Source organism: Brassica oleracea, chromosome C6 (assembly GCF_000695525.1).
Source record: "Brassica oleracea var. oleracea cultivar TO1000 chromosome C6, BOL, whole genome shotgun sequence".
Taxonomy (NCBI): domain Eukaryota; kingdom Viridiplantae; phylum Streptophyta; class Magnoliopsida; order Brassicales; family Brassicaceae; genus Brassica; species Brassica oleracea.
In genome coordinates this window covers 19,220,217-19,231,021 of record NC_027753.1, presented here as the reverse complement: position 1 = coordinate 19,231,021, position 10,805 = coordinate 19,220,217, and the positions used below count along the sequence as shown (strand labels likewise).

General features: G+C 37.2%; 1 protein-coding gene across 1 annotated transcript; it reads right to left on the bottom strand.

Annotated features, from left to right (window-relative positions):
- Positions 1 to 1,167: 1,167 nt before the first annotated feature.
- Positions 1,168 to 7,139, bottom strand: LOC106297664. Its single transcript, XM_013733864.1, has 13 exons — positions 7,031 to 7,139; positions 5,593 to 5,784; positions 5,037 to 5,490; positions 4,909 to 4,966; positions 4,687 to 4,774; positions 2,608 to 2,617; positions 2,478 to 2,514; positions 2,308 to 2,395; positions 2,127 to 2,191; positions 2,018 to 2,038; positions 1,852 to 1,899; positions 1,570 to 1,647; positions 1,168 to 1,482 (listed from the first exon to the last, which is right to left on the bottom strand). Exons 1-13 carry the CDS (start codon positions 7,137 to 7,139, stop codon positions 1,288 to 1,290), a joined length of 1,443 nt encoding a protein of 480 aa, XP_013589318.1. The 3' UTR covers positions 1,168 to 1,287.
- Between the last annotated feature and the right edge of the window lie 3,666 nt (positions 7,140 to 10,805).

Here is a 10,805-nt window from a genome sequence, read left to right as displayed (position 1 = left end):
GTTTGGGGATCGAACTTATAGAGCTTCGATTTACTCATTAGGGATTGATCTATTATCCTATGGCTTTTATCTTTAGAGATTAGGTTTTATGGTTTCATTCTTTATAAGCAATCCAAATTCGATTTTCATGTTCTTAGAATTCGAATTTACCTTTAGTTTTAGTAGATTGTTAAAACCGGACCACCAAAAGAATGAACCTCGAGCTGGGCAGGAACGCGAGCTGAACACGAGCTGGCCTGGACGCGAACGGATTGAGGTTGGAGACGCGAGCAGCTGATCGTCGAACGGGAGCTGTTGCAGTCGGGATTGCGAGCGGCTCTGATGCGAACGGGGCGCTTGCAGTCTGGAACACGAGCTGTCCTTGATGCATAATGGAGCTGAGTTTGTCTAGGATCAGGAACGCCTTGGGGCTGGAGCTGATCAGGTGGACACGAGCTGGAACGGAGTCGCGAACGGATTAGGGTTCGTCGGTATCGTCAGGTTCGGATTAGGGTTTTAAAGCAAATCGGCGCGCACTGTATCTGTGCGTGAGGGCGCGTCGGTGGTCAGATCGACAAGCGGTTTGCACTGACTGATTCGTCTCGGCAAGGGTTTCGATTTGATATCTTGATCGTTTTCTGGGTCCTCACGGTTTGGGAGAACGTCCTCTTTGAAGTTCTGAGGCAGATTCCTTTTCGTTTTAGGGTTTTAGGGTTTTGTTGATTTGGTTTTAGGCTCAGAGCGCGTTAGAGGCTATCGTGCTGATAACGTGTTATGAACTTAAGGTTTAGGAATCTGTAAGTTGTGTGTAATTTTACTCAATCATAAGATGCCCTTATATATAGGAGTTATAAAGAGATAAAAGGAAAAACATAAATATGGAAAGTGTATAAATACAAGGAAAATGAAATATGGTTTATTTTTCTCTAAAGCCTAAACTGCATCTCTCTCCTCTTCATGCGACCGCCTCTCTCTCTCTCTTTCTCTCTAGGGTTGGACTGTCTCTCTCTCGGTATTGGACCAATTATGGACATCCATCATATATGGTTTATAACAATTTTAAGATATTTTTGTAATTGATCTCTGTAGATTAATCTAAGCATTATTAATCTATAAGAGTTTTTACTGTACAGAAATGATCACATTTGGTTCGAGGGAGTTGCTCGTTTAAGTTTTGATTTGTGTCAATGATTTGGCAGCATAATATTAAACCGTTTTCAGTTAATCGGTGGTTACAGAAAATCATTATGTTTTCTTCGATTACATTATTAGTTCAAACTCAAACTAAAATGGGAAAATATAATAAGATTACTTCTGCGCATCAGCATTCTCAGGTGCGGCCGTAAGAACCAAGCGTGGGGATTGTTGTAGTGCCACCAAGTTGTTCTTAAGATACTCGAACTCCTTAGCATGCGTGGCCTGCGCTTTCTCCAGTGCATCCACCCTCACGGCCTGAATCTCCCTCATCTCTGCGATCACCGTATTTGCTGCACGCAACTCATCCTTCAAAAAATCCAAACAGTATAGTATTAAAATGTATACAAGTAAAATGAGAACAAATGTCGAGAAGATGATTTTACAGTTGATTACCTCGAGATATGCAATACGTGAGGTGCCAGCGGGGGTCGATCCTTGCTCCTCGCCGTCGACTTCTGGATCCTCATCTGTCTGTAACTAAAGACCAAGGAAAAGGGTTCACAAGGAGAAAGTTTCCCTCTTACATGAATCAAGGTCGAGAATGACCATCCTCCTCAAAGGAACACTATAGCATAAACAAGTTGGACAAATATGTATGCCTTGAAATTGCTTCAACAACTTGCTTTGTGTAACTCGCACCATAATGATAAACATTTGCGGGTGGGGATTGTATACCTTCATTGACTCTGGCTTGAGTTGAGATTTGAGATCACGGATAGCTAACTGCAGATACAAATCCATACACTATGTTTAGCGACAATTGTTTCCATGTAATGGCTAAGAAAAACAATGAGGGCGTGGAAACAAGCGGTAAGGCGATATGATTCCACGAGACTTTTACCTTCATTTGTGCAATTTCCAACTGAAATGAGAGAGAAGCAACCATTAAAACTTGTTCGGACATAAAGACCTCTTTGTACATATTAATAAATTGTTAGCCAAATGCCAACCTCTTCTTTCAAAGACTTCTCGGAAGATCTCAGAGTTTGGATGTAGTCAATCACAAATTGAGGTTCTGAAAGAAAACAGTGGCAAACAGAATCATTGTAGGGATTATCAAAAGGGTATAAGCATCATCGCATATTCAAGAAAGTGCAAACAGAAAGACGACATTGAATGGAGAAGTCTAACCAGGAGATTTTCTAGAAGGTACAAAGGACTCTTGCTTAAACGCTGAGTTCCACTTATCAACCTCTGCTTTGGCTGATTCAAGCTCACTCTGACCAAACAAAACAAGTCAGACAACAGCAAAGAACACTAATGTAGGAAAAAAAAACAGATTAAGGATTAGTAAACAATACTTGACATGAAGCAAGCTCATCTTTACAGCTCTGAAGACTGCCACAGAGAGAGAAAGCAAAAGCAGGTTATAAAGCAAAGCAAACACTTTTCTGCTTAAGGCCCAAAAAAAATAAGAATTGGATACAGAACCTCTCTGTGACTAAAATGTACATAAAATTTAAAAAGATGCACAATAATTTGGACGAATTGGCAGAAAGGGCCTTGCCTGAAACTCAAGCCTACCCAAAAGAAATTCAAGAGATGCACTGGACTATTGTAGCCTTATAGGTAGTCAAGAGAGTCGTGGTGAAGAGGTCATCACTTGCATGGAGATGAGCTATTTCTAAGAGCATGTGTCTTAGGAATTTTTTAAGTATTAAAGTGTAGTGAAGAAGTTTTGTTAAGAAACCCTTAATTTAAGTGGTTTATTGGTAGTTCGTTAACTAGAGGTTGTTAAAATTAAAAAATTATTAAACATAAATTTTTTGAAGATAATTTTTTAAAAAAACAAAGTTAAACATAAAACATATATTTCAAAATAAAAACATAAAAACAAAGATTACTAATATAAACGATAATAATTTGAAAGATGTATCGAAGCTCAGTTGTTGTCTTGATCACGTCCAAATTTTCGCCATATATGTTCAACCAAATCACCTTTCAGTTGTTGATGCGCTTGTCTATCACGAATTCTTGTTCGAACACCCATCTGATTGGCGAGATTTGTAGGGATATCTGTAGAATATGTGAAATCGACATGTGGACTTCCGCTGCCTTCTCCTTGTTGGAAATCCGAAACATCATATTGAGTGTATTCAGCTCGTTCGTTTTCTACTATCATATTATGGAGTATGATACATGCTCTCATAATCTTCCCAATCTTGACTTTATCCCACGAAAGTGCTGGATTTTTAACAATGGCAAATCGAGCTCGCAAGACTCCGAAAGCACGCTCGACGTCTTTTCGGGCAGCTTCTTGACGTTGAGCAAATAACACTGCTTTCGGCCCTTGTGGAATTGGAATAGATTGGATAAAATTTGCCCATTTCGGATAAATACCATCGGTGAGATAGTAAGTCATATGATACTCTCTTCCATTGACGGAGAAATTCACTTTGGGAGCTTGACCATTTATTATGTCATCAAAAATAGGTGCGCGATCAAGAACATTGATATCATTTAAAGTATCTGGAGGTCCAAAAAACGCATGACATATCCAGAGATCATATGAAGCAACCGCCTCTAAAACGATTGTGGGTTTTCCCGAACCACGAGAATATTGCCCTTTCCAAGCGGTGGGACAATTCTTCTACTCCCAATGCATACAATCGATGCTTCCTAGCATCCCGGAAAATCCACGAAGCTCCCCAATATGAAGTAGACGTTGAAGGTCATCCGGTGTTGGTCTTCTTAGGTACTCATCGCCGAACAAATTTATTATTGCTTCCACAAAATTTTCCGCACATAACCGAGCAGTGGTTGCACCGAGCCTGAGGTATTCGTCGACAGCATCAAGCGCAGATCCATATGCCAACACACGAATAGCTGCTGTACACTTTTGAAGCGGGGAGAGACCTTGCCTTCCGGTAACGTCTCTCTTCTGACGAAAGAATTGGACTTCATTGGAGAGGCGATCAACAATATGCATGAACAGTGACTTGTTCATTCTTAATCGTCGTCGGAATAGATTGTCTGGATATGTCGGAGCGTCAATGAAATAATCATTCCATAACCGGAGATGACCTTCTTCACGATTTCTTTGAATAAAAACTATTTTTTTCCTTGTCTTCCTTTTATCTTGTTGATCACCATAAACATTGCATAAATTCTCAAATGTTTGATCGAAAGCCTGATCGAAATATTGATCGAACGCTTCATCAAATGACTCATCCAAAATGTGATTTGAAGACGAAGCCATGAAAGGTTTGATTTAGAAAATTTAATTTGAGTTGGAAGCAAAATCGAGAGAACGTGAGATGGAGAGAATGGTGAGTGTGGTCAATATTTGAAAGAAAACGTAGAGAATGGTGAGACAAACAAAGTGGAGAGAATGGTGATTTCTTTACACACTCTTAACACAAACATTTTATAAGTGTGTGATGCAAAACAAACAAAACACCCGTGATGCAAAACAAACAAGACACCCGTGATGCAAGACAACCCGTGACCTCTCTCTACTCTCGTGAAAACTACAAGACAAGAAAACTACAACCCGTGACCTCTCTCTACTCTCGTGACAGCTCTGTCTCGTCAACTCTCCCATGTCCTTGTCTGCCTCCGAGAAAGGAATTTTGTCTCCCAACGTGTATTGTCGAACCTGCATTAATAAGAACAAGAGTATGAGATAGAACATTTTAAACAACAAGAACAAGAACAAGTATTTTAGAAACATTTTAAACAATAAGAACAAGAACATGAGATAGATAATTTTAAACAAGAACATGAACATACAGAGCCATAACAAGAACATAACATGAAGATTAGCAGGGACATTTCAGCATAACAGGAACTACATTAAACAAGAACAAGAAACTTAACAACCAGAAACATAACTAGACACACAACTAGTCATTTATGACCACAAATCATTTATCAGCTTCTTCTTGAGGGTTTCTTCATACTCGGCAAGGGGTTCTTTTTTTCCAATGAGACTGTTAAGCAGACTCAGCTGAGACAACCTTTCTTTCGCCGCCAAGTTCGCCTGTCTCATTGTCCACATAGTCTGAAACTTATTAAGATTATCATCCTCCATCACCGCCTTGTGAGAACCTTTCTTTGCGGCCTTCACACCAGGAGGACGCTTGTTCTCAGTTGCTTGAGAACTCTCTGATTCTCCACCGTCCTCACACTTCCTCTTCTTCAAGCTCCCTTCTTTTTTGGAAGTAGCCAACTCGCACCACTTCTGGTCATGCCGCAGCTCCTTCCAAGCGTGTTCAAGAGTAAATCTCTTCTTGTAGTTGTTGTAAAATATCTGATGAGCTAGCTTCACAACATCGTTTTCATTCTGGACACTTGTTTTTTCCCTAGTAGCCGCTTCATACGCTCCACAGAACTTGGAGACGAGGTCATTGATCTTATGCCATCGTTACTTGCAGTGTGTTGACTCTCTCTCTTCGCATCCAGCAACCAAAGGACTTGCTTCAAAGTAAGCAGCAATCCTTTTCCAAAACCCGGATGATTTTTGCTTGTTGCCAACCACATGATCTTTTCTCGTGTTTAACCACGAGCTGATCAGGACAACATCATCTGTTGGTGTCCACTTTCGACGTTCTCTACGCTTAGCAGCACTGTCCCCATCAAAGTTTGAAGCTTCTGTTCCTACACTGCCTGGAAATGGAAACAGTTTGTTGACTATTAAGTAGTTCAACAAACTTTGAAGTTCCACTGGTTGGATATGAATCCATATCAGAAGGACGCTCAAGAAAGAGAGAGATAAAAGAAGTTGAGTGAGGAACTAGAAAGAGACGATTGCGTTTTCAAGTGATATGAAGAGGAGAATGCAAGTTTTAAATAGATTCAAGAATCCTATCGAATCATTTATCAGAACCAAGCTGTCCGAGTGGACATGTATCTAACACAATCAACACACCATTGCTTTCTATCTACCCATAACCAAAGGTATTTATTGCCTACCACAACTATAATCTAACAATAACCAGTGCTATTTATTAGCTTACACTAACCACTCTATTTATTATATAACCTAACACAAAACTACAATACAGTTCGTTTCAAAGAAGAGTAAACTCGCTAACTACAAGAGCAAACTCGTGTACAATACTTCAACCAATCACAACATATATCACAAACAAATCCCAATGCTTCATCAAATTCAACAGACCAAAGACATAGGTTTTATCTAGTTCAAAATTCATTTCAACCAAGAATTAAAATCATCAACATTCGCAACATAGATCACAATCACATTTCAAACTTTAACTAAAATCACATTCACATTCGCAATCAACATTTCAAACATTCGCAACATAGATCACAATCACATTTCAAACTTTAACTAAAATCACATTCACATTCGCAATCAACATTTCAAACATTCGCAACATAGATCACAATCACATTTCAAACTTTAACTAAAATCACATTCACATTCGCAATCAACATTTCAAACATTCGCAACATAGATCACAATCACATTTCAAACTTTAACTAAAATCACATTCACATTCGCAATCAACATTTCAAACATTCGCAACATAGATCACAATCAACATTTCAAACTTTATACATCTAGAAAGATCAAAGATAAATCACCTTTGCGAACAATCGTGGCGGTTTTGTCTGCCAAAGAGACATGTCTTGTGCCCACTTCACGCCTCTTCCTCAGTCATGGATCATGCCTCTTGATCCAATCAATGTACCGACACAAACACAAAAAACAAATTAAGACAAATTAGAAAACTCTCTGAATCAAAAACATGCATGGTTAAAAGAATCAAAGAGACGCTTTACCTTTCGATTCCCTTGAAAAAAAATCACGTTTCAGAGAGCCACCACGAGAGAGAGATAACCACCGATTGAGAGTTCACCATCTTCCTTCCCCGACGAGAGCCACCGAGAGAGAGAGGAATCGCCGTTTCGTCGAGGAGAGCACTGAGAGAGAGAGGAATCGCCGTTTCGTCGAGGAGAGCACCGACAGAGAGAGAGAGCTCGCCGTTGTCCATCGTCGACGTGAGAAACCCATAGAGACGTCGACGAGCTCCACGGAGAGGGCGAGATAATCGTCGTTTTCGTCGCTCTTGCGGAGCAACCGAGAAGAGAAAGGAAAGAGAGAAAGAAACAAGAACGACTTCCCCGTTCGGAGAGCCAATACCAGAGTGACACGTCGCCCAAAGAACTGTGCCTTCAAGCACTTAATTAGGGGACGCCCTTTCGCTTTATTTCGTGTTTTCCATTTTTTTTGATTAATTATGTAAGAGACGGAGTTAAGGGCTACCTTTAAACATGCTCTAAACTCCTTGTTGGAGGGCAGGTGACAGTCGCATAAACATTCGACTTGATGTTTCATTTTTTTCTAAATAATATATTAAGAATTTATAAAACCTTTGTTTTTTAAAAATAAATACACATATATTATATGTATTAATAAATACATATGTATTAATAAATACATATGTATTAAAAATAAGTTATTATTTTATATATTCGGTGTGCTAGAAACGGTGACTCCTAGATATAGATAAAAATAATTAAACAATCAAGCAACAAAACCGTTAAGAAAAGACACAGATCATGGAAAAAAAAACCTAGAAATGCTGAAACTCCCATCTCCGGGAGATAGGACCAAGCCCCGAGGACTAACTAGTGATATGTGGTGGCTTCACCATCGTCCTCTAACGGCGAGCGAACACCGAACCCTGACGATCAACCATAGCGGAGGACCTTCCTAAGAATTCGCCGTAAACAGAGACCCACCCGTTAACGTTGTGGACAAAACGATAACACTGGAGCATTTTGACTCATCCTCGTAAATCTGAATCTGAGAGGGTGACCCTGGAAACACTGATGAAGACACCAAAAGCAATAAAATCACTACCCTGCAAAACACATAGTCGATTGTTTTGGGAGAGAAAGTGAAGAAATGTGGATCTGACTCGCTGCTCAAAAGCCGAATTTATTAAAATCTACACTAAAAATGTTTATTACTAATCATTGCAATTTGCAAATAGTGGAAAGAGTCATGGTGAAGAAGCTGAGACCGTCATGTCCTAGGCTCTCTACCCTTTTTCTTTAGCTTTGTTTCAACTCCAGCTAAAGTGTTTGTTCATCACTTCTTTCTATTCAATCAACATTTCTTAATTTTACCAAAAAAAAAACATTTCTTAATCCTGTTTTTACAAAAAAAAAAAATTTCTTAATCCTTATGACCACGGTAATAGCCTTGTATTGCATACCATGCATTTAATCTGGATACGATTTCAGCAAACGATAAAAAACACAAGTACTACCAATGCCAATATTTTAGTCAATTCTTCCTTAGTTTTTAACTATTTTCTTTCTGTTAATGTTATTTCCAATGTCATGTTTTATTCTTCAAATAAACTATCAGAACATATGTGGCAAAAAATTGGCTGGGCCTAAATACCATATAGAGCGTTTGTAAGCAACATTTTTTTAAGTATGAATTTTATTGGCTGAAGTTTTATGTGTTGTGAAATTTAAAAGTTCCAATGATTCTTCTCACTCATAATCTGAGAGTTGAAAGTACTATAAATAAAATTATATTTTATAGACAGCAGGATGTCAAACTTTTTAGTAAAAGAAATGTAATTTAATTATTTTAAATAATCAACTTGTTTATACACCTACAAACTCATCTAAGATACACCTATACATTTGCATCATTAATCTGATTTTAGAATTATTTCCAAGACTTCTTTTAAAGACTTTCATACAAACACAAATAACTTTTAGTCAAGTTCTTGAACCCATTTTCCAAGTTTAACATATACAAAAGTTACCAATGAATTATAGGAAAAGAATATTCTTATTAACCAACCATCTACGTGTATATAATACATATTAGAACCATATACTATTTAATTAAAAGTCCTATAACTAGAACTCCTACACTTAATCAGTATCTGAGACAAATATGAGCTGTAGATGCAACGCCAAGAAATAATTAATTGGATTGGAAGAGTCAATGGATTAATCGTAGACTGGAATCAAGAAGTCAGTTATATATTCTGTTCATTGTCCGGTCCAGTTTAAAAACATTGCTGAAATTATAAATGTTACAAATATTTGTTTATTTATTATTTAAGAAAAATAAAATAAATAAATAAATACTTATTGCTTCGAATTCAGCACAAAATTGCTCGTTTTTTCGGTCAATATTTCTAGTGAATCAATTAATTGAATTGACAAAAATATTAGATTGCTGTTATGAAAATCATAAAGAGAGTCGCATTAAAATGTTGAAAATATAAAAGATGTAGGATCCACTGTACTATTTACACAGTGAATTCTACTTTTTAACTTCTATATAAACGATCGTTTATAACTCTTCTCAGACACTTCTCTTCTCCGTTTATAATAAACTATCTCTATCATATATCAGTGTTATTTATTTCTACGAGTATAAAATTTTGCTCCTATTTAAGTTCCAGCGATACAATAAAATTTCGGTTCTTTTCATAACACGTTATCAGCACGATCAATCTGCGATTCGATAAAATTTATATGTATCATATTTACTCTGCTATAATGGCCGGTATACCGCCTATATTATTATTAATAATTTTATAGTGGTTGTTTTAATTATTATTATTTATCTATATTAATGCGGGCGGTATTTTGCCTCGTTAATAAACCTCGATTGCTAATTACACTATAATTATTGGCTTGGCTGTGCCGCCGCATAATTTATTTAATGTTATAATTTTTATATCATCATAATATGATTGATATTTGTCTGTTTATTATATTATGGTTATTATATAAATGTTTGGTCACCTATATCAAATATTATGAAATTTACGGAATTTGGTTGACTGATTATTACAGTATTTTCAGATTGATTTTCGGTTCATACGATTTAATCCCAACGGTCAGAAAGAAAAAATTTCAAAATTTTTCCCCTTTTCAAACGGCTATAAACAGTGTTTTCATCTATAAATAAACTCATACTTCATCCAAAACATTTCATCTTCTCTCAAATATTTTCAAATCGCTTCATTCCGGTTTTTCATTGCAAGAAAGATGATTCGCATATTTTTGGTCTTATGTGCAATTTTTATTTTTGCTTCTATGTACGGTCTTTTTGTTGGAGAATTTGTTCCTGAAGAATTTACGCTTAATGTCGGTTTACTTTTCTATGCGTTGTTTCTCTTTGTAATTGCGTGTATTATTAATATAATTGGTTCGTTTTAAAATTACGAAATTCTAATAAAATATATTATTTTGTGTTTTAGAAATACAAATGGCAAACATCGAGAAACTCCAGTTCCCGGCTTTGAAAATAACTTTCGTAAATTACGTCGGATGGGTCACAAACGTGAAACCATATCTGGTGATGAAAAAGATAACCGAAACAATTGTAATCGGTAACAAATCACCACCCGAGCATATAGCCGAAGCGATAATCTTCCTGAAGAAGTATTTAGATGAAAATCTAACGCACGACTATGCAAGCATAGAAGACCCAACTGAACTGTGGCAAGCTTTAAAAGAAAGGTTCGATAACCAGAGACAAATCAACCTCCCTCACGCTCTAGAAGAGTGGAAAAATCTGAGGTTCCAAGATTTTCAAAAGGTTGAGGATTACAATTCCGCTGTCCTGAGGATAGTTGCACTACTGAAGTATTGTGGTAATCATGTCTCTGAGG

What these genes read in the sequence shown, in the direction of transcription:
- LOC106297664 (XM_013733864.1), bottom strand. Translation starts at nt 7,139, where the DNA reads ATGGACAACGGCGAGCTCTCTCTCTCTGTCGGTGCTCTCCTCGACGAA. An exon ending in GGCGATTCCTCTCTCTCTCG is followed by an intron (nt 5,785 to 7,030) that starts GTGGCTCTCGTC and finishes TTCCATTTCCAG; the next exon opens with GCAGTGTAGGAACAGAAGCT. An exon ending in ATGAGCTTGCTTCATGTCAA is followed by an intron (nt 2,396 to 2,477) that starts GTATTGTTTACT and finishes TTGTTTGGTCAG; the next exon opens with AGTGAGCTTGAATCAGCCAA.